The sequence below is a fragment of the Lissotriton vulgaris genome, chromosome 5 (genome assembly GCF_964263255.1).
Source record: "Lissotriton vulgaris chromosome 5, aLisVul1.2, whole genome shotgun sequence".
In the NCBI taxonomy this organism is placed as follows: domain Eukaryota; kingdom Metazoa; phylum Chordata; class Amphibia; order Caudata; family Salamandridae; genus Lissotriton; species Lissotriton vulgaris.
This window is the reverse complement of record NC_141693.1, coordinates 751,177,728-751,201,250: the sequence shown is the minus strand read 5'-3', so window position 1 is coordinate 751,201,250 and position 23,523 is coordinate 751,177,728. Positions and strand designations below refer to the sequence as shown.

The following is a 23,523-nucleotide window of genomic DNA, read 5'->3' as shown; positions in this document are numbered from 1 at the left end:
GGCCACTCAAACCTGTCATGAGTTCTCTGCCCTTCTCGATGCCGGCTGCAATGCAGCCTACATGGAGAACATGGCCTCCCCATAAGCGCCTGGCTGGGTGCTGTCCCGACCAATCACATACTTTAAAAAAATTATTAAATTAACACTCCGTGGGATCTTGCCCATGACAACCCTCCTCCCCCTCCACACCACCACCACCACCACCACCAGCAGCGAGCCATACCGCCCGCGACTGTATAATATGGAGCTGGATTGACAACATATGTAGAGCTGCCTTCTTTTTCCAGTGTAGCCTTGAGCACCTAGAGCCCTATTTATGAGCTGGTTTGCGTCGCTCTTGCACCTCACAACGTGGTGCTAGAGCGACGCAAAGCTTACTTGTGATTTATGAAGTCACGCAAGGAAACTTTGCTTTGCCCTGAGTGGCTCTATAAATCTGGAGTAAAGCAAGGCAGTGGAAATCGCTGCATTGTCTTACTCTGCCCTGAGAGGGTGTTCCATGGGTATCGCATGGATGTTGCCATGCAACTTTTATGTTTTTTTCTGCATTCTCAGATTTAGCAGAACTGGTAGACCGGGGACTGTGCAAAAAGATACTCCTTCCAAGGTGAGGCGTCACAGGGAGAAATATGCATTTTTTTCTCCTCGTCATTTCCTCTTTCTATGTGTGATGCATTCTGCAGGACATATGCCTCTCAGGATTGTTTTTGTGCAGGAAAGTGTCTGTTCCTGTACAAACATAATCCTGCATACAAAGCAGGCACCCTTGCTCCATGGTGCAAGGGTGCCTGCATTGGCACTAGGCTGCCAAAAGGGTGCCAGCACAGGGGAAAATGCAGGAATGTGCCATATTGACTTAAATATGGCACATTCCTGCCCTTTCCCTGCCACACAGAGCAGCACAGCACAATACATTGCTGCACTACACTGCATTGCATGACAAACTCATAAATAGGCCCCTCAAGTCTTTTTTAATTTTCGTCACCAGTTATACACCTGTGTCGTCCACTGAAACATTTTCCCACACATGCACAAGTATTTTACCCTTTTTTCATTGTCCTTCAGCACAGAGAAAAATTGCTACCAAGCCAATGGTCAGCCACTTCCTTGAAACTGCGCAACAGATCCCCCACCCATCACCTTCCTTAGCTCCACCTGTTGGTTCTCTGTTGACACCAAATCTTCACCACACAAACCAGGACCCAACACAACAGTGGGCAGAAGGATATTTTTGTGTGTGATGGGTGCAACATTTCTACGTTTCCAGGCCCATGATCACTTCTTCCTTTAGCCCACTTCCCCAGCAATTTGCACTGAATAATCCTTCTGATTATCTCTCTAATAACCTTCAGTACCACCTCCAAAGCATCTCCCCGACTCACTGTGCCTTTCTGCTATAACCACCCTCCTCAACCTCCTATTGATGATAAAAAAATAAGCAGAATGTCCAACTTCTCCAATTGCTGACCATTGCTACCTGCCCTAAGTTGACCAAAGTAATGCAAAGTTAAGCTAAGCGCTACTTTACTCTACTTTGTGTCAAGGGAGCATGCCATGAGTGGTACATGGACGTTCCCCTGCAACTACTAACATTTGTACACATGGATGTGTGCCACAACCCTACACCTCCTCGAGGCAGGTGTAACTAGGAGAAATGTTTTTTATTTCGCCTTAATTTTCAACCCTTTGTATGTTTTGATAAATATGGCACACGCAAAGTGGGGAAAGTCGTAGAAAATGCACTATGGTTCCAGGGTGTGTGTTTTGGCACATGGCAGGCAAAAGCACACCAGTACAGAGGGAGATAAAAAAAAATGCCAAACAATGGCACATTTTGGGGCATATTTACAAGGAATTGGCGGAGCGCAGCTGCAGCAAATTTTGCTGCGCCCTGCTCTGCCATTTCCAAAACACAGGGATGTGCCATATTTACAACAGTACAGCGCACCCCTGTGTTTTCCCTAGCACTGGCACTAAAAATAGCTGCCTAGCACCAATGCAGGCACCTTTCTGCCTAAGTGCAAGGGTGTCTGCGTTTCGGGAATGATTGTTTATGTGCAGGAAGCTGTTCCTTCCTGCACATAAACAATCAATAATGACGATTTTTTACTTCTACTTGTGCTGCATTCTGCACATAAAAAATAATTAATGGTGTTAGTTCTTTCTATGTGTGCTGCAGAATGCAGCACACATAGAAAAAGCAAAAATGAAGAGAAATAAAGGTATTTCTCATTGTTGCGCCATTCTAATGCGTTCGTTTTTTGCATTGTCTAAAATTTACAGATCCTTTTAAATATGGGGCAGCGTCAAAAAGCAATGAGTGTTGCGTAGGAATGCCAACAGCAACACCCATTGCAAGACCCCTTCAAGCAGATTCCTGCATGAAAGTATACCGTATTTACAAAGCGGTGTAAAGCCACAAAAAGTGGCTGAACTGCACTTTAATAATGTGGTGCTGGGCATTGCGCCACCGGAACGTCGATAAAAGTGATGTTCCAGTGGCGCAATCCCCTCTGTGTCTCTCTTTTTCACATATGGCATCACAGCAACTTTGTTTACTGTGCTGATTTGTGTCATTTGTTAGTAAATCCGGGCCCTAATGTTTGCACAATAATACCCTTGGGGCTGATATTATCATGCTCTTGTCTCAAAGCTTGTTGTCTTTTTTAGTAGTAATGCCAGGGTTGGTAGAGGGAATCTGCCACAGTTTAGATCAAAGTGATAGGTTTTCGGAAAAATGCTTGTGTTTAACTCATCCATGCTTCTGACGAGCTCAGCTCGTCATGGAGTACAGTGGAGCGGCACTCATGACGAGCTGAGCTCGTCACGGCCGTTGGAACGTTCGCACGCTGGGCTAATTTCCCCGCTGTGCTGAAGGTTCCAAATACGGGTGCGGCCGTGAAGAGCTCAGCTAGTCATGAGGACAGCTCCGCTGTACTCCATGACGAGCTGAGCTCGTCACCAGCATGGGGGCGCTCCGCCCCCACCCCGCACAGGAGGTGAAAAACCCCTGCAGCGAAGGGGTTAAGAAGATGATGATCATAATGCCTTTGGGAATAACTTAAAATTGTTTATTGTGGTGTATTCCACAATCTTGGGCCTTGCTCAGCTATTTACTAAGAGCCATATGAGAAATTATCTTGGCTCACAGACAGAATACTCCTCCTCTCTAAATGTAAGGGCCTTGAGGTGAGCAGACTGAATTAATAAAACCGAGGTTGGCTGTGACCCAAAATTGCAAAGCACAGACTGAGACGGTGTTGAACTGTTACGTGGATGACCATTGCCTCAATTCCGAGCTAACATTTCTCTTCTCTGTCTTGGCTGCAGTGTATGTCCTTTGGCCGCAGAGTACTGGGCCGGCGTCTGTTTGAAATGGCTGTGCGGACCTCAATTTACCGACAGTTTGTCGCTGGAGAGTCATTGCTTGAGATCCAGCAGTGTATGGACAAGCTGAGGGCACTGGGAATCCGGCCCATGCTAGCAGTTCCCATTGAGGAAGACATTGGAGCTGAAAACACTGGGTGAGAATCAGCGACCATCTGCTCTCGAAGTTCTGAGCCAAAGTGACTCCTCCTCATCTTTTTAATCTTCTATAACCTTTCCTCTGTTTACATTCGGTGAGGTGTTTGAGGTTCCTTGTGTTCTGATTGCACCCCATGGTCTTTGGAATCCTATGATTTCCATGGTGTGTTTCAGGTATTTGATACTGTTCACTATTGAATAACTTCTCAGGATATCACATCAGGTGTTGGTCCATCATGTTCGAGAGTTTGAATGGATATAAATCTTAGAGGAGGTTGGGTTTGTGTTGTTTTTCAGTTCATAAAATGGAAATTTAGAAGGTTTGTTGAGTTGTCAGGTTTTGGTGATAGGGTATTTCGGATTACATTACGTAGGTATCCATTGAGTTTGCTTTGGAGTTGTCACTGAGGATAGTAATTTTGAGGCAGGATTGAGGAATCTCACTTTTTTAAATTTGCAGCTTTCCTGTTCCGGAAATCAAATGGTAATGTGACTCCTCAGAGAGGCATGTATGAGGATTCTCATGTTTATGTTCGGTTGTCTGTGGCACGTGGTTTGGGCGCCTGTTAGTGATAGTCTTTAGGGTTCTGGTTTAATCGTGGGTGTTTCCGGAATTTGTTTTAGGGCTTGCTTTCTTTGTTTTGGGTTGTGTATAGTTTATTTTATGTTTGTCTCTGGACTTTGTTTTGGAGAAGCCGCTCTGCTATGTTTTGGCACTGTGGGCCATATTATCAAGAAAGGGCGATACATTATCGCCGCTTTTATCGGCAGGAAACTGCCGCTAAAGTTGCGATAATGTGCTTGATAATATGCCCTTGTGAATTCCCATAGCAGCCCAGGTTAACACCAGAACCTGGGCTGCTATGGGAATTCACAAGAGCCTATTATCAAGCCCATTATCGCTGCTTTAGCGGCAGTTTTCTGCAGATAAAAGCGGCGATAATGTATCGCCCTTTCTTGATAATATGGCCCCGTGTTTTAAAGCTGCCTCTGGGGTTTGTTTTTGGGGGCCCGTGGTTCAGATGTGTCATTATTACGTGGGCATAATTGGGGTTGATTCTGCTTGGTTTTTTAGGAGTCTCCGGTTTGCCTGCTGGAGTCTGTGTATGGTTTGTTTTGCGGACATCAAGATGGCATTGGAATCTCTCAGAAAGGAACCCATGTCTTGTTTCTCTTTCACAGGGAGGTGTGGTACACAAAGAACTTGGAAACAATGTTACGATGCGTGGAACTGTCTGCCATCGGGGGGTCACGCTCCATGATGCAACTCAAGATTACTGCTCTGATGAAAGCAGATTTGTGTGTGAGTTCATAATGCACATCGGAAGTCTTTGCATGAGACACAGTCACTGCAGAGTATGTAGTCATTAAAAATAGCAAATAAAATGAGCAGACAAGATTTATATTTTTGACATTTAAATGACAATGTATTAACTGTGTTTCAACCACATAAACGTGTCACACAAGTACCATGCTTTTTTTATACGGCCATAAGACATTCAGGAAATTGTCACCTTAGTGATATCATCACAAGGTCACAATTCATTAGCAAATATAATTCTACTTGCAGAAATGGTCTACACCGATTGATCAACGTCCAAAAATGTAAGTTTCCTGATGGTTCAAATAAGGGCACACACATAGCATGTGCAATAAGAACTCCTCTTGCTGGTGCACATTCAACATTTCATTTTCTGCTTACTCAGTCTGACGTAGGCATCAATTAGGTCTAGTGCCAGCATTTGCAGGGTGGAAGCACTTTATCATATGCCGTTTCTCAAAATCTGTGAGCTTACCAAGACGAAGTCACATCTTCCCTGATCCAGCGCAGCTAAAATAAATCTTTCCTTATGACACTAACCCAGAAAACATCTACACAACCTTAATCATATTAAACCATATGTCGATGGGGCCCATAACACCGCATACATACATTCACTCAATTTTCTGTATCAAAGGCTAAGGAACTGAGCTGCTGGACAAATAGATTACCTTGTTAAATTAAAAGAATTATAACTTACACATTATAAACATTAACTTAGGATCCTGTTGGTTCTAAACATCAAAGTACTCCGCTATTCGGTCGATGGACCAACTAGTAGAATCAGTTAATGGCGATTAAGTCCAGCTCAATCACATTTAAAACCTTTAACATTTATTAATCAACATTCTATTCTAAAGAACCACAGACTTGTTATTATATAATTTAATCTAAATTCTTTGAGCAAATAAGTAACGTTCTTTATTAGGCAAAATACATTTAAAATATCAATCAGCATTTAAGTAAAATTTTAGAAAAGAAACAGAAAAATATTCATTACCCTTGGCATAGGGCGATGACAAGAATGTTCTCCAGGAAAGAAAGATGAATTGCAGGTCACACAGGATAGGACTCCCTAAACTGACTAACTGTCTCACTAACCTCCTCGGATGCAATCTCCTTCCCGGGCAACTCCCGCAACAATCTCGTTCCTTGCCAAAGTTCAGAAAGTCCAGAATGACAGAGTCTCTCGCAGCATTAGGATAGAAGAAGCAACGGCCACGCACAACGTAAGAGCAGACTCTCTTATACCCTATTCTGTGGGTCACTACACTCAAAGTTGCAATCTTTGGGGGCAGAAATCACGCTAATTGGTCAATTGAAGGGGTGGTGATGGTTACCTCATCGCCCTCCTTGTTTGACCCGGTTTGCAGACATTAACGCATACAGTAGTTCTCATGATCCACAATGTCCAAAGGTAATTCAACTTGTTAATGTATTTTGTAACAAACTCTGATGGTCACACATTAGTTCATCCTCTGTAGCTCGATTCTCTCATCCATTCCCATGCATACATGCTGAACTCTTGGCACGACTCTTGTTGCAGGTCAGGCTGGCCTTGACATCTCTCACTCCGAGCACAGGCCACATACACATGACTGGAGCAATCACTCAGCTTATGCGCGAGGGCCATTTTAACGCACGCAACCGTATCCATTTCCGACTGCCATTTTCGAAGCAAGGCCTAGCAGCCCCGAATGAAACTAACATAAGAACAAACACAACAAAATTAGACATAGAAAATAAACCTTTCTGTTTACCACCCTAACATAAGAACAAACACAACAAAATTAGACATAGAAAATAAACCTTTCTGTTTACCACCCACCGTTCTAAAGACCTGTGTTAAGTATTACCTAGCAGAAGCGACATTAAAAGTCATTTTACTCACCATCTGCATTCTTTGCAACAGTACAATTTCCTTCCTACAAAACACAAATCATGCAATTTACTCCATTTACTACGCAAATCACATTTCTAATGTTATTTTGCTTTACATTTGTAAATGAATTAGAATTTGCAATTCCAGCAAGGTTGCCCATGTGTACTGCTTAATAATGGTGCATTTGTTGATTAATACATGTGTTCAAACAGTTAGTATCATTGTAATTGTATTGTAATTGCATTTATATAGCGCTTACTACCCCTGACGAGGCGTCGAAGCGCTTTTTTCGGCTGGTAGCATGCTACTCCGGGACCCACAGAGGATTAGTGTTGAATTAGTATAGTGAAACATGCAAGTACATTTTAAGTGGTGGATAGGTTAGTCAGTTATTTGGATTTGGAATGATAGCAGAAGGATAGAGTAGGACAAAGGTTAGTATTTATTTATCGCTCGCTTGTTGACGCATGCTATTCAGGGAGCCTATAAAGGATTAGTGGTGAATTAATATGGTGAAATATGAGGTAATTTCTGTGGTGGATATTAGTCTGTTACTTGGAGTGAGAAGGATATCGGATGGATAAAAGGGGAAGAAAGATTTGCATTCATTTAGCACTTTTTACCCCTGATGGGTGTTGAAGCGCTTTTTTGGCGAGTAGCACGCCACTCCGGAACCCATAAAGGATTAGTGTTGAAAATTAGTATAGTATAAATATGAGGTAATCTGAGTAGTAGATATGTTATTCAGTTATTTGGGCAGTATTAGTATAGTTGAATATGGAACATGGAATTTGAGAAGTGAACATGTTAGTCTGTTAATTTTGATAGAAAAAGGATAGTGGAGGGATAAAAGAGTGAAGGATTTTTTTTTTTATGAGAAAAAGGGCAGCATTTCTGGCCCTAGTCCCGACCAGTCTCGAACAGGCCCAAACAGACAACTACCCTGGTCCTCTCCACCCTTAGCCTCGATGCCCGGGCTGAGACGCCCTAAGCCTGGCCTTTTTTGTAGCCCTAGTAATCGGGTGACCCTTTCAGCCAATGGGAACCCTGGCCCTAACACTATCCAATCACAACACTAGCCCTAACATCTAGAACCAATAGGAGACCAGGACCTTGCAGCCAATCTTAACCCTAGTCCAAGCACCCAATCAGTTCAAAAACCCTGATCTCGACGTTCAATAAAGGCCTTAGCCCTACCACTAGTCCCAACCCAAGTCCAAGCAGCCAATGGTACAGGTAGCCCTAGTCCCTACTTCCAATAGAAAGCCTAACCCTACTCTTAGTCCCACAACTGGTCCAACAACCAATCACACCAGAAGCACTAAATAGCTACTTCCAATTAAAGGTCTAACCCTAGCCCTAGTCCCACCCTACTCCCGACAACCAATAAACATAGGAAGCCCTAGTCCCTACTTCCTATAGAAATCCGAACCCTAGCCCTAGTCCCAACCCTGCAATGATTGAATCACAGACCGAGAAACCAATCAGAACCCTCAAATACCCAACCAATGAGGATATTAACCTTAACCCAATAGAAACACCAGATACAACCACCAATCAGTGTACACATGTGCCAACCACCAGCACACCATATAAGGTCACAGCAACCTCAGACAAGGTTTGCTGGCCAGGGAGTTGGAAGCTGCTTGCTCCTGTTCAGAATCTCCTAGGAGACAGACAGGTTCAATCCACAACTTTGGACTTCAGCAGGTAAAGGCTTCACTAACTCGAAATCTAACAATACTGTTTGAATAAAGCTTTAGTCCCCCTGCTGGCTAAAAAACGAAGTGCACAGGCCCCAGTAAATACAGTTTAAACAGCTCACAGAAGCACCCTCTGATGTAGAAAATCCCTGTTGCTAGGGGGGGGGGGGCAGTGGTGCTGGCCTCACTAGCTTGTGAACACAAAATGGTGGCTGGGGGTGCACTGTTTGAGCACACAGGCCTAAGCACAGAGCAAAGGAGAAATTTGGAGGGAAAACAGATTTGTCACCAAGGAATGAGAGGGACAAACTACAAAGGTTATGGGGTCATCAACTTCCATGGGGTACAAAAAGTATTTTGTTTCTCCTGCTCCATCAACCCCAACAAAGAGAATCCTAACCATTAACCATGACCACAGATATTTTTTTCAGTTGTCATTTTCGTAGAGTGCAATTCTCACAGTAGTTTCTTGGAAGTATTGATAAAGCAACACAATTCCACAAGCCTATAGATTGGGTGCAAATGTGAGCTGTCAGGTCCCATTTGTGAATGTGTAAAAGAAATGCAAAGGAGGAGTACTCGCACTCAAATGCTAGCGCTTCCCCAGTGAAAGTGAAAGGTTCAGATATCGATCCAAATCCTTTTTGTATAGTACCACCAAGCCTTCTCTGGCTCAATCCAATATGACCTGCTATGGCAGGTCATATTGGATTGTACATTGTACATGTTGTACAACAAGCGGTTGAGGTTACCCTCTTCGCAAAGATATGTGATTTCATGAGAAGGTTTCACTGCAGGTCTGACTACACGTGGTCTTAATAAAATAGTACCTGTACCTGCTTCTTCCACGTTTCTTTAATATGTGCTTTTGAGACTCTTTCTGCAGATAAGACATTTGAAACTTGGTTTCTCAGGCCATAATCACCACCATTCATCCATATCCTCCCTACTAAGTGCCACAGATATCTGAATTTCCGTTGCAACCAATTGTAATAGATACACTTTAGTGGCATGCTTGATGTCTCAGTATGCCAGCCCACCCCTCACTGTCCGAATTCATGCCTATCTCCCTTTTAGTGGTGACCATGGGTGTAGATTGCCCTAGGGTTAGCGGGCTTTTCTACAACGCAATCTATATTTCATCAACATTTTGTTAATTCAATAGCAACCTTATTGAAACTGTGTGGGTTAACGCTTGCATAATCTTGGCTAGCTATGTCCTTGTTAAAGGGACTAGAGATGAATTGCAAAGTTGAACATTCATGTTATTCCTTGGTTTTCATCCCTGGAATCAGAACTTCTAATCTTCCCCTTCAAAACAAGACCATGTTCTGTTCAATCTATCAATTATTTCTATTCCCAACTTGGCATACAATCTAACCACCACTAATTGACTGTTTTCTGTGCACTGAATTGCAGTAGCAAATAGCTCAAAAGCATAAAATAGCAGTAAGTTTGCTTCCACCGGCAGGGCATGGCTAGCCGTGCTGCGGAATGGCCGCTCTGTGAGGGAGCTCCGCCGGCCGGGACGAAATCCGTCCAATATCCTGCACACTGAGAACTGCTGCGGCGACAAAAGTTACCTCTCGGGCCGCTGCATGGCCTGAGTCTGCATTGCTGTTGTTCCTGATAGCGAGCTGCGACGTGGGAACGAGCTGCAAGGGGATTTGCTACGCCGCGGCTGGCCTGCTGGTTCTCATTCCTCATTGCGGCTGGACGGCCCTGGTAATCGAGCCCGTGGCTGCAGAGAGTCTATAGGCCCTGGGCTGGCTGCGCCGCTGCAGAGGTCCCGTTTGGTTTGCGGCGGCGGCTCTTTGGCTGTTTGGACTCCGGAGCTGGTGTGGCAGGCTGCGGTGGGCCCATGCGAGGTGACATCGCACCTGGGGAGATCGACTGAGAGCTACCCTGTAGGCCGCGGCCGCCATTTAGTGGGAGCGGTGCCGCCAAATCAAGGTGAGAGCAGTTGGGGCAGCTGGTGGGGCGGTGCTGCTCTGTTGACCACCTGCAACAAGCCTGCATTCTGGCTGCAGCCCACTACGCTGTAAGGACCATTTGTGTAGGGGGCTCTCCTGCAACAATTTTAAGTATTACCGGTGCAGGGGATCGGAAGACTTGTCATCCCGCACCCCACTTGGCCCATCCCACCGCTTCCATAGTACAGCGCCGGGGGCAGTAATTCAACGCCTGTGCCTGCTGTGGCCTGCGGGACGTACTTACCGTCAACAGGCGCCACGTGTACAATTTGACCCTGCTGTGCAGCTGGGATGTGGTGAAGGGCCTGACGTGAACGCATAGAGCTAGCGCCCCACATTAACCTGCTCACCCAGGTAGCCCATCTCCTTCACCCAGGGGCTGTCTCAACTGCGTTGGATAATCGCAGGCTGTGGTGTGGCAGAAACTGGATAAACTGCATTTGCTGTTGTCGTTATTGCCTTGCCCTTTGTGAATTCTGCCCTGCACCGTGAAGGGTGGTGCCGAGGTGAAGATCTGTGGGGGCCCCGAGCTAGAGACCTCATCCGTTAGGTCGCCTCTGGCTGTGAGCTGCTGTGATCGCTCCAACCCACATGCAAGTTACAGGAGGCCTTGTGAAATCCCTCAGCCACCGTCAAGATGGGCAAACAAGATGCAGGATGGGCAAACAAGATGCGAAACAGCTCAATTTGACCATCAAGAATAAGCACCCCACGAGACACACAGACCCGGACTTGGACGCCCAAGGCGATGTCCATCATGAATCACCGGCAGAAGATAGAGGGAAGGACCTGCGGACCCTGGTGCTAGAGATGCGCTCCAGCTTACCCAACATAGATACCAAATTGGATAACTTAACTGCGCAACTGGATTCTGTCAAGACACATGTGCCCACTCATGAGACCCGATTGCAGTGGCGGCTGGTGACATTTGCAAGTGGTGAGACGTAAATACTGCACTGCGGAGCGCAAGCATAGCGAGCGCGCCTGAACCACCTACGGGGGGTTCTACCCCGAGAAAACTTTGAAAAACAGTGGGTAAATGGTGCATTTTCAAGCAAATTTGAGAAAGAGGTGGCTTGGCGAACACATCTCTGGGAGTAGCCAGACAATGCTGCAAAATTAGTCTACACACTTCATGGATGCCAAAGACACTCCCTCGCTAATGGCACTCTTTGATATGCCGCCACGTCCTACGCAGCACAACTTGCTGTCCTTACTGCCAATTTTCACCAAAACGCAGGCGTTGAAGTGAAGTGTTAGTGATCACAATTTTCTATTCACAGTACTAACCCACTCCCTCCGACCATCAAAATCTTTACAGAATTGCTTGCCAAACAATTTGAGGTATTAGATGTAATCTAATCTTCGCGATATACACTAAAAAAGGCTGCGTCACACCTCACATGACAGTTTAAACATAGTATGTTGTGGAAATATCCACACGTATACTTTTATTTTTACAAGTAGCTTTTAATACTTCCCTCCATTTAAGCTAGCCCTATTTAAGGGTATTGGCAGCCCTCATAGAATATTTGAGGTAAAGCGATGCTCAAATTTTCTAACACTCAGTTACCAGAAGCCAGTGAGGTAATAAACCCTTAGCAGCTTTTAAATTGTCGCTGGGGCTTTTTGTTGTCCACCTGCAGCAGTAATTGTAATGCTAATTGCACTCTATTTACTGCTAAAATGCTCACACCCAAGATCAGTTCACTTATAATTGCATATCAAAAGAACTGGAGGAAAAATGTATGGCTCGGCCCGCGTGATCAAGTCTCACAGCGAGCGCCATTACAGAGTGAAACTATTCCACAGTGACGGCGATCTGCGTGGAGAGCAGGCCTATTAGGTTGACGTGAGAACATGGGGATAAGGAGTCCAAAGTGCACACAACCAGTTTCACAATTTCTTTAAGTCAGAGTGACTCCAATCAACAAGCTGCATCATACACTGACTGATAAATGAATGCTCACGCGCAAAGCTACATTTTAAACTTTCATCAAAAAAACTACGATTGAAGTATTTTTTTGCTGTAGCTTAATTTTTCTTATTTATTCCATGGTCGAATTTGCACTTTAGCTGCTCGTGTATATGCCCGAATTTGCTTCTGAATTGACATGGCGGTTTAACTCCGATTTCTGTGTGATGCCATTTTTATGTTTTTTGTGTTCCTCTTCTTTACTGAGACCGATCGACTGCAAGGACTGCAAGGTACTTTACTCTGTAGAATGTAAATAGATCCAGCAACCTGCAGATTACAGACAGATCTCTACGGCAACAACTTTAACGAGATGAAGCATGATAACCAGATTGAAACCAGCAACCTGCAGATTACAGACAGAGCTCAGCTGTGATAACCGGATGAAAACCCTTCACAGCAGCAGTATTAATTATGTTGTGTTAACCATGCATGTTACGCGCAGATATCTGCAGGAACATTAACCAGTCGAGCCTTGCTAACCATATTTGGAGGGAGGGGTGAGGTGAAGCAGACCAGGGACAAAGAAATGTGTGGAAAAGGCCGCTTTATTGGAACAGGTGCACATCACATATTAAATAAACCTCAGCAAAAAGCCTTCCAAAACTAAGCCTCACATACCTAACCCAGCCCCCGCCCTCCCTAAAATTTCATGACCCCGCCCCACCCATACAATACAACATTTCAAACATTACAAAAATTACATTACCATATCAACCAATATAAACCTATAAATACAAGCCCTCGGTTAACCCACTCCCATGCCTGCCCCTTCACAGCTGTCAATCCCACAAAACGTGTAACCAAACTCAAAACAACCAGCCTATTATTTCCCTGTCGATAAGACAACTTAACCATTAATCAACAAACCTCTGCCAGACCTGCCCAAAAACAAATAGTCCCCGCACAGCACCTGCTCCAAGCGACAGAATACAGCAATAACCCCTGGTCACCTGTTCCAAAAAGGCCCACTAAACTAAAGATTTTAAAGAAAAACCCTTACCGAACTAAAAAAGGAAAAAACACTAAAACTAAAAAATTGGGAGGGCGGGAGGGAAAAAATTCCTGCCTAACAGGTTACCAAACCTAAAATGGTGGCTTGGAGCAGGAGCCCAAAGCATTTATGCTTGGGCTCCTATTGGTCTACAAACCAAAAGCAGCCCAAAGCTAAAATGGCCGAAGCTCTAAGCTTCCCAGCCCCCCCACAGCCCCTCTAAAATCACCCGGGGGGGACCTCCCTGCGGTCGGCTGCTCCCCAAAGCCCCCCTTGGGAGGGAGGGGTGAGGGGGGGCGAAGCAGACCACAGACAAAGAAATGTGTGGAAAAGGCCGCTTTATTGGAATAGGTGCACATCACATATTAAATAAACCTCAGCAAAAAGCCTTCCAAAACTAAGCCTCACTAAATAGATCACATACATAACCCCGCCCCCGCCCCTAAAATTTCATGATCCCGCCCTACCCATACAATACAACATTTCAAACATTGCAAAAATTACATTACCATATCAACCAGTATAAACCTATAAATACAAGCCCTCCGTTAACCAATTCCCATGCCTGCCCCTTCACAGCTGTCAATCTACCAAAACGAGTAACCAAACTCAAAACAACCAAACTGTCCTTTCCCTGTCGATAAGACAACTTAACCATTAATCAACAAACCTCTGCCAAACCTGCCCAAAAATGAATAGTCCCGGCCACCCAGAAAGACGGGGGGAGGGAAACTACCCCTTCATTCTGTCCCCCAAGTAAGAAAAAAACCTCAAACTCCCAACCTCTGAATGTTCAAGCATCGGGACAACACTTCTCTGATCTCCAGCAAATAGAGGTCCAGACCAAGCCTAGATAAATGCACACCATCATCCCTGAAAAACTCTAATGACTCAAAACGGATGTCCCTTTACAACACTCTCCTGAACCCCAAATGACGGCAAAACCTTGAAATTTCAGCATTCATCTTCTTCCCTGCCCTGTCAATAGCTCTGGTGTTCACCGCCCCTCTCCAGATCCTCCGCGGAACCAACTCAGTCCACAGCACATGACAACCTGACCAGCGTTCTTTAATTAAAGACAAATCCCCCTTCATTGCCCTCAGCAGGACCACACCCTTTACCCAACAAAGATCGTTCTCTCCCAGGTGTATCAACAAAATATCCGGGCATAAGCCCTTCACCAATGCTTTATTAAAACATGGAATAAGTTCCCTCCAAAGCATCCCGTTCTTGCCCTTTCAAACAATGTTAAACATTCGATCAATAAAACCCAACATTTTCCCAAAATAACTCTGGCCCGCCTGAACCTGCGCCCATTTGATGAACGAATGCCCCACTATCCAAAAAGTCAATTCCTTAGACTGGGGCCCAGCCACAGAACCTGTAAAGAGAAAAATACAATGAGTCTCAAAGCAAGGAGGATGACGCATGCGCCTCCCCGCGTTTCCCCTCACATAGCGCTGAAAACAATTTGACGACCAGCTCCCCAACCGCATAATTTCCCCCTGAGACCAGCCCCTGTTATGTGCTTCAGTCGCTGCACCAATACTAAAAGAGTGAGTTCCATACTGGTCCCCGTCCAACCCAATCTTCTGCAAAGCTTTAAGCAAAACCATGCGCAGTTGATAGGCAGTTACTCGCGCCCCATTGATATGCTGAAAAACCAAATCGCACTCTGACCCCCCTGACAACGTCTTCCAGTGACGGGCCAAACGCAGTGTACAAGTAGACCTAGGAGTCTTCGTTTCCAACCAAACCCCTTTTCCAGTTTTCTTCTGATCGGTTTTAGAACTAGACAGCCAAATATGCAAACCTTTTTCCGAGAAAAATACTTCCTGCCAAAAGATTCCCTTCTTTAATTTGGTACCCAAGAGCTCAGAGATTCGAAAGGCCCAAAAAACATAACTGCCATCAAAGTGGCAAACAAACAAGCCTCAAAGTCATCCCTGCTCACCAAAGGTAAAACTTCCAACAAACGAGACAAATTCTGCCACGAGAGAGGAGAACGGGACAACTGAACCCCTCCACCCTCCCTAGCCCAATCTTCGATCATTCTCTTCCCTACCTCGCCAGCAGAAGGAGAATAACCCCAAAAGAGTTTCCCCATAAAAGAAATGCCTGCTAATTTCTAAGGGATAGTTACCCAGGAAAGGCCTCTCTCAATAAGGTCCAAGATAAACTGCACTACATCTTAGAACAACGCCATGCTTCCTCCCCCCTACATGCCCCAAGTGCCATAAATTCCTTCCATGCAAGGGAATATGCTGTTCGTGTGGACTCAGACAATGAGCCTACCATCAGTTGTAATACCCTACATTGCCTACATACCAAAGATGCTCCGGCATCGGGGTCGGTGTCCTGTCCGCCTCCTTGGCCAGCCCACGGAATCTCCCCCACTGCGAACGAGACAAAGCATCTGCTATGTAATTGTCCACACCAGGAATGTGCAAAGCTCGAAATGTAATGTCATGTTTAAGGCAGCCCAGCACAAACACCCTCAACAACTTCAAAATCTGTTAATCTCTCGCCGACTGCCTGTTGACGATCTCAACCACTGCCATGTTGTCTTCACAAAAGAGAATCTTCTTGTGTGCTAGTTCCTCCCCCAAAGGGTCAATGCCACCAGCAATGGGAAAAGCTCCAGAAATGTTATGCTCCTCCCTCCATCCCTCCAATCTTGTGGCCACTTCTCTGCACACCATATACCCTGCCAGTATAAGCCAAAACCTTCACTGCCTGCTGCATCCGAAAACATTCGAACATCCAACTGTACATCCTCTTCCCTGACCAGTGGCACTCCATTAAATGAGGTAAGAAAAATGGACCACATACCCAGATCCTCCTTTACTCCTGCTGACAAGTGGACATGGTGGTGCAGCAAATGTGACCCGCTAATGCTCTGCCCAATTGCCAACAGAAAGTCCTCCCTGCCCTGACTACCGTGCAAGCGAAGTTAAGATGCCCCAGCAACACCTGAACCTCCTTCAGCTTCACCTTCTGTTTTGACAGCATTCTGTCCAACAAGTCTAGCATTTTCAACCTTTTGCCATCTGACAAGCGAGCCCGCATTGCCACCGAATCAATTTCAATACCCCAAAAGGATAAAACTGTAGCGGGTCCCATTATTTTTTCGGGAGCCAAAGGCACTCCCAGGTCCTCCATGAGCTCATGGAAAGTGTCCGGAGCTGTCTGGCACTCCGCGGAGCCCGGGGAACCTACAAAGAAAAAGTCATCCAAATAGTGTTTTATCAACGTATGACCCGTGTGGTGCGTGAACTGCCATTGCAAAAAAGTGCTGAAACATTCAAATAGAGCACATGACATGGAGCAACCCATTGGTAATGCTTTGTCCACGTACCATTTACCCACGAAATGGATACCCAGAAGATCCCAATCATCTGGATGGACTGGAAGCAACCGAAACGCAGACTTAATGTCACATTTTGCCATCTCTGCAGTTGCGCCCGCGGTCACCACTAGTGACATGGCCACGTCAACTGAGGAATATGAAACCGAGGCAGCCTCCTCATCAATTAAATCATTCACCGAAGACTCCTCTGGCCATGACAAATGTTGAATTAGCCTGTACTGCCCTTCCTCTTTTTTGGGCACCACTCCAATAGGTGATATTATCAGGTTCTCAATTGGCCAATCATCAGAAGGGCCTGCCATCCTCCCTTCACGCACTTCTTTGCACAGTTTGTCTCACACCACCCGCTGTGTTCCACCGCTGACTTCAGATTATCCGCCCACCTTCTTTGCCTTGGTCCCTGGTAACCCAAATGAAACCCCCCTTGAAAACCGTCCAAAAGCTTCTGTTTTACCCCTGCATCCTTATACCACTGTAATACCTCTTCCAGCCTTGACAACCTAACTGGCGTAGGAGCCCTTGGGGCAAGTGCCCTGAGCCCCTCTAACCCCCTACCACCCTGAAATTGCTGTGGAGTGTCAAATGTGCTCACGCCTGCATGCTGCCCTTACTGACTGCCCTGTGTTCTAGCACCCCACCAGCTAACGAGGGATGCCACACTTGGAGCATTCGTGCCTGTAGTTGCAGTACTCCCTTGTGCAGAGCCCTTTATTAAAATCCCAGCATGCCCCCATTCCCGTCTGTGTTGTGGCTGCACTTCCCATCCCACCCCGGGTGGGCTTCCCCTGAAAGGGCCGATATATTAACGGCAGCCCACTAGCTGTAAAAGTGGTCTTGCCGCCTGCCGCTGCCCCTATCGTATGCTGCCATAAATCTGTATCTAACTCTCCCCACTTTGCCTCTGGATCCCATGCCATCCGAGCCTGAAACTTCTCATCATATTTATCCCATGCAACCCCCCCCCCCGTAATCTGGGCCTTACGAATCGCATCCATATACTTAAATATAGACACGCTGCGCTCACGGAATTTCTCGCAGCAATGTTATGGGTGTCTTATATAGCGCTTGGCTACTCCAAGGAGTGTCCCGGCGCTTTCTGACCCATAGCTGAAACAGAAGGGAAAAAAGAAAAGGAAGCAGACCTATCATTGACTATAAAGCCAAGTTTTCAAACCTTTTCTAAAGGTCAGCAGATTCGAAGTGCCACGGAGTGCCAGGGTGAGGGTGTTCCACAACTTGGAAGCAAGATGTTTGAACGAGCGTCCCACTACCCTAGCTTTCTTAATAGTAGGGACTTTTGCCAGACCTAGGGATTCTGATCTGAGAGATCTTGTCGGCTTATAGAAGGTCAGACGTTTCTGAATGTACTGCGCACCAACAGCATGGAGTGCCTTATGTGCCAATGTCAGTGCCTTAAAAACAATCCGCTTTCCGACAGAAAGCCAGTGGAGGGAGAGTAACAAATCCGAGGCTCTAGCATGGCGGGGGAGGCCAAAAATGGCCCTCGCCACCGAATTTTGGACCACTTGTAGTTTTTGCAATAGGTAGTCCGGAAGACCCAAATATAAAACATTTGAGTAATCGAGCCTGGAGCAGATTAAGGCCTGAACAGTCGTCTTCCTATGGACCAGAGGGAGCAAAGGGAGAAACTTGTGCAGCATTTTAAGAAGACCAAAACAGGTACCAGTTAGGCCTATGATCTGGGACTTAAGTGATAAACTATTATCAATTTTAACCCCAAGGTTCTTAGCAACCAAGGAGGAAGATGAGGGGGGGAACATATTCACAGGCCACCAGTCCTGCCATGGCGGGTCAGTCTGACACCCGAAGAAAAGCACCTCCGATTTGTCAGGGTTGCACTTGAGGCTGTTTCACTGAAACCAGTCGAAAACAGCCCCAAGGCAGCCGCGGATGCCCTCTCCGTCAAACTCAGCACCCTTTCTACAGGTGAAGAGAAGCTGGGTGTCATCCGCGTATGATATGATCTGGGCCCCAAAAGACTCCGCCAGCACCGCCAAGGGAGTCATAAAGATGTTAAAAAGGGTCGGGCTCAGCACCAACCCTTGAGGAACTCCGACCTCCAGAGGCGGTACTTCGGCAGAGTACGGGGGGCCCAGACCACCTGTCGACGACCCACTAGATAAGATCTAAGCCAGCTCAACACCGTCCCTCTCAGACCGATCTCATAAAGTCTGCTGAGGAGACCCTCATGAGGGACGGTGTCGAAGGCCGCCGACAGATCTAACATCACCAGCATAGCTCTTCCACCTGAGTCGAGTACTTCCTTGATGACTTCCTTTACCTCCAAGAGAGCGGTCTCAGTACTCAGATTGGAGCGAAAGCCTGACTGGGTGGGATGAAGCAGGCCATGAGTTTCAAGAAAAGTGGAAAGCACAGAGTGGACATGCTTTTCCACAATCTTTGCCAGACCCGGTAAAAGAGAGATTGGCCTATAGTTTGCATGATTCTCAGGATCAAGGCCAGGTTTTTTTAGAAGTGGGACAACCATTGCCTTTTTCCAGGCCAGAGGGACAATGCCACTTGCCAGCGATAGATTGAGAACAGGATTGATCAAAGGGTTCAGAATCTTCGCGGTACTGGCCAAAAAGGTAGCAGGACAAGGTTCCAAAGGTGAACCTGATTTGATCCTGAGAAGAAGGTCAAGAGAGGTGGAAACAGACATAGCTGGAAACTCAGAGAGAATAGGACAGGACTCGGTTGATAGAGTTGATGGAATACTGAAGTTGGAAGTTACGCTAAGGCCAGAGGAGGGGAAAGAGTCTTGGATCTGTTTGATTTTTGTTGTAAAGAAATTAGCCAACGAGATGACCCATGGCTCAGAAAACTCATGAGAAACTGCACTTGCCTTGGGGGAGACAAACTCCTTGACAATAGTAAAAATGTCCCTACAAGAGTTGGACGCCGACTCAACTCTGGCAGAAAAATAGCTCTTTTTTGCAGCCAGAATGTCAGCATGATATATCTTAATGGAGGCCTTATAACCGGCCTTGGCTTCCGCGTCATATTGCTTACGCCAAAGCCTCTCGGCTACCTTACAGTTGCGCCGGGATAGAGCCAAAGACTCCGAGAACCATGGCGCCGAGCTCCGCTTAGTAGATAAGCGGGGCGTGGAAAGTGGAGCAAGTTCATCTAGCCGCTCAACCAGCCACTTCTGTAGCGTATCTAGGTCGCTGTCTAAGTCACCTAATAAATTGCAGGGATGTTGCAGGCAGGCCTGAGCCAAACTTTCAGGAGTGACCCAGTGGTATGGCCGACTAGGGTGCCTAAGATGGTTAGAGTTTACACAAGGTGATTTACTCGTTCCCTGAATATGGAAACAGATCAAAAAATGGTCCGACCAAAGAACAGGGACAGGACAGGCCATGACAAGAGGAATGGTGGAAAACACTTGATCGAGAGTGTGGCCCTTATCATGGGTCGAACCCGTCAGATAGGGAGTAAGACCCAGGGGGGAGGTGATGTCATTGATTTTAATTGCATCACCGTCCATTTCGGCGTCCATATGCATATTAAAATCCCCCAACACTATACAATGTTCTGTCTTCAGGCAAAGTGTTGTAATTACTGTCTGTAGCTCATCAAAAAAGGGACCTCGCAAACCAGGAGGTCTATAAATCAAGAGGCCTGAGAAGGATGGGTGGGGGGACAAAACAATCGAGAAAACAAGGGACTCACAACCTGAAATGGGCGTCGACGGTGCGATCACGCAAGTGGCAGATCTTTGAACCACTATTGCGACCCCTCCGCCCCACCTATAGATCTATCCTGTCTATAAAGTACATAATCCGGCGGGATAGCTGTAGCAATGTCCGGATTAGAGGACTCACCTAACCAAGTTTCAGTGAGCATTAAGCATAAGGGTTTTTCCGTCGTTAACAGCTCAAAGATGTCCAGAGCATGCCTACACAGGGAGTGGGTATTAAGTAACAGGCATTTATAGTTGGAAGCGGGGATGGAACTAGATGCCTCAGGCACAGAAAAGATATTTGGGTGCCACCCACAGCCGGGACAACGGCATTTACCTTTATACCGCCGAGGAAAAACCTGTAGACACAAGTCTAAACTTTTCCTATGAGACAACAGATCAGCTGCGGTTTATGTGAGCCTAGAGCCAGCATCTCCCGCTGCGCCGTCCGCTTCCGAGACGCGGACAAGCGCAGACGGGCAGGACTCTGGCACGACTCCGGCGCAGGTCCGGCGCGTCCGCTGTAGGCGTCCGCTGCACGGAGTCATCGCCGTCTGTTTATGTAGCGCTGCCAGAGCGTGTCACCAGCCCAATCCAACCCAAGATGGCCGCCGAAACCGGAACCCTGCCCTCGGCATCTACACTCAGCCGAGAGCCGGTCCGGAGGTGAAAGGAGGGGGGAGAAGGAGCATAAAGCGCCAAGAAGTGCAGGGGAGTCTCTACACACCTCTTAAAATCAAGTGTGCACAAATCCCATCAAGTATGCAGGTAACGATTTTGACACAAGTTAAAAGCAGCTAAATAAAAAGAAAAGGTAGGAGACCTCCCGGCTTCCGCCTCAGGAGGGGAGAAATAGCTGTTGTCAGTATCACTAGAACAACTGATCTGAGCCCTTTTTGTAGCGCTGCCAGAGCGCGTCACCAGCCCAACCCAACCCAAGATGGCCGCCGAAACCGGAACCCTGCCCTCGGCGTCTACACTCAGCCGAGAGCCGGTCGGGAGGTGAAGGGAGGGGGGAGAAGGAGCATAAAGCGCCAAGAAGCGCAGGGGAGTCTCTACACACCTCTTAAAATCAAGTGTGCACAAATCCCATCAAGTATGCAGGTTACGATTTTGACACAAGTTAAAAGCAGCTAAATAAAAAGAAAAGGTAGGAGACCTCCCGGCTTCCGCCTCAGGAGGGGAGAAATAGCTGTTGTCAGTATCACTAGAACAACTGATCTGAGCCCTTTTTGTAGCGCTGCCAGAGTGCGTCACCAGCCCAACCCAACCCAAAATGGCCGCCGAAACCGGAACCCTGCCCTCGGCGTCTACACTCAGCCGAGAGCCGGTCCGGAGGTGAAGGGAAGGGGGAGAAGGAGCATAAAGCGCCAAGAAGCGCAGTAAACGCTTACGTAAATCAAAAACGCTGCCGTCCAGTTATCAATGGTCAGTGGCACTTTGGGGCGCTTAGCCAACTCATACTCCTCCTCCTTAGAGCCCTCCTTGGACCTTACCTCCTATGAAGGAGTTTCAATATCTCAACGTACTCTCCCTTCCATATGCACTCCTTATTTGCCAACATTAAATGCGCACCCCAAGGCTTGGGTACCCCCATGTAAGGCAGCTTCTTAATTTTCAATTCCTTACTGTCCATCGGCTCCTTAACTCCTCCAGCTGCATCTGTATCAGTCCCACTCTCCACCTTAGTACCCAATGCCACACCCCGACTTCAGTGCCTACTCCTGTGTCCTTAACGCATTTACCATTGAGCAATCTCCCTTCCGTCACCTTCCCACCCCCTTTCCCCCCTGTCCCAACAGACGCCATTTTTGGTTTGGCCTGTGTTCTAGCGGCCTCACCTGGCTCTAAAGAGGATGCTTGGGTTGACTCCGACCGCCTTGCTGAGAAATCCGATCTATCCCTTGTTCGAGGAGCCCTCACCGAGGGGCCGCGCTCTCTTCTGTCCCTTGCCGCCACAACCTGGTTCTGCTGTACAACTCCTGAAACCTGTAAAACACTATGAGACAAATGAGAGGGCCCTCCCCCTCCATATCCTGCAATTCCCCTTCCTCGGGACTGTCTTCATCATAATCAAGCATAATCGGCTCCACCACCTGAAGCCCTTCTGTATCAAAATCCACCGCACGGGTCCTACCAGACCCAGCATTACCAACACTGGCCCTCTTGGCCTCTGAGAGTCCTCCTGGCGGGGGAGTCGACTGTACCCGCCGGTCCTCCCCCATGTGTTGACTCTAAAAATCTATAACCGCCGGTAAGGTAGACCACCTAGACCTGCTCATCGTTTGGGCCAGTGAGGTCTTGCTGGACATTCATGCGCTGACCGCAACGGGATCCCTCATTGGTACGGAAAGTGCCGCGCACGGCTCCACCCTCCCTTCACCTCAGCGCAAGTGGGCCGTTCCATGCCCTACCGAGTCTGCTGTGCCGCGACGATCTGTACCCTGAAAAGAAAAAGTTTGGACTGATGTGCTGGGTCCCTTACTAACAAAAGCCGACTCTGACCCCTGCCAACCAGAGATTATCGGACCTGCCGATCGCCTCCTGACCCGACCTGACTGCTCTGTCCTGCCAGTACTTACCACTGGGAGATAATCACCCCCTTCCTCATCATTGCTCCATTCTAACATAGCCTCCACCACTGCAGAAGCCGGGCCCCAATTCTTACCCCCCCTAGTAGCATCACCTTCCCCTATCTGCCGCCTTACCAGACCGCCCCATCTTTCAAACCCCCAAGATGTGCCTGCTGATTCATCATCTCACTCATACCGCGACCTCGCACTCCTACTGACTGTAACGACCGGATTCTCGAACCAGATGGGATCAGCTCCTTAGAGCACCTCCAACCCAGTCGGAACGTAATCACCTCCCTCCTTAGGACGTATTTACAATAGGTATATATGTATATATCTTGTACCTAAGGATGGCGAAATAGCAATATACACGCATAGGTTTTCTACAATATCCCACTCATACCAGTTAGTCTCATGGCAACTTAGGCCCAGACTAGTCTACCCTAGGGCATTTCTGATTATTTACCATTACACACTGACCACAGTCAGTGCTCGCTCGGC

The 23,523-nt window shown here is 47.0% G+C and overlaps 1 protein-coding gene across 1 annotated transcript in view; it reads left to right on the top strand.

The window, feature by feature from the left end:
• Nucleotides 1-23,523, top strand: part of PRODH2 (proline dehydrogenase 2) — a 458,908-nt gene that overhangs the window by 37,075 nt on the left and 398,310 nt on the right. The window contains exons 2-3 of the mRNA XM_086922192.1: nucleotides 3,331-3,524; nucleotides 4,708-4,828. Of these exons, the coding sequence (XP_086778318.1) occupies nucleotides 3,331-3,524; nucleotides 4,708-4,828 (315 nt within the window). The remainder of the gene's footprint in view (nucleotides 1-3,330; nucleotides 3,525-4,707; nucleotides 4,829-23,523) is intronic.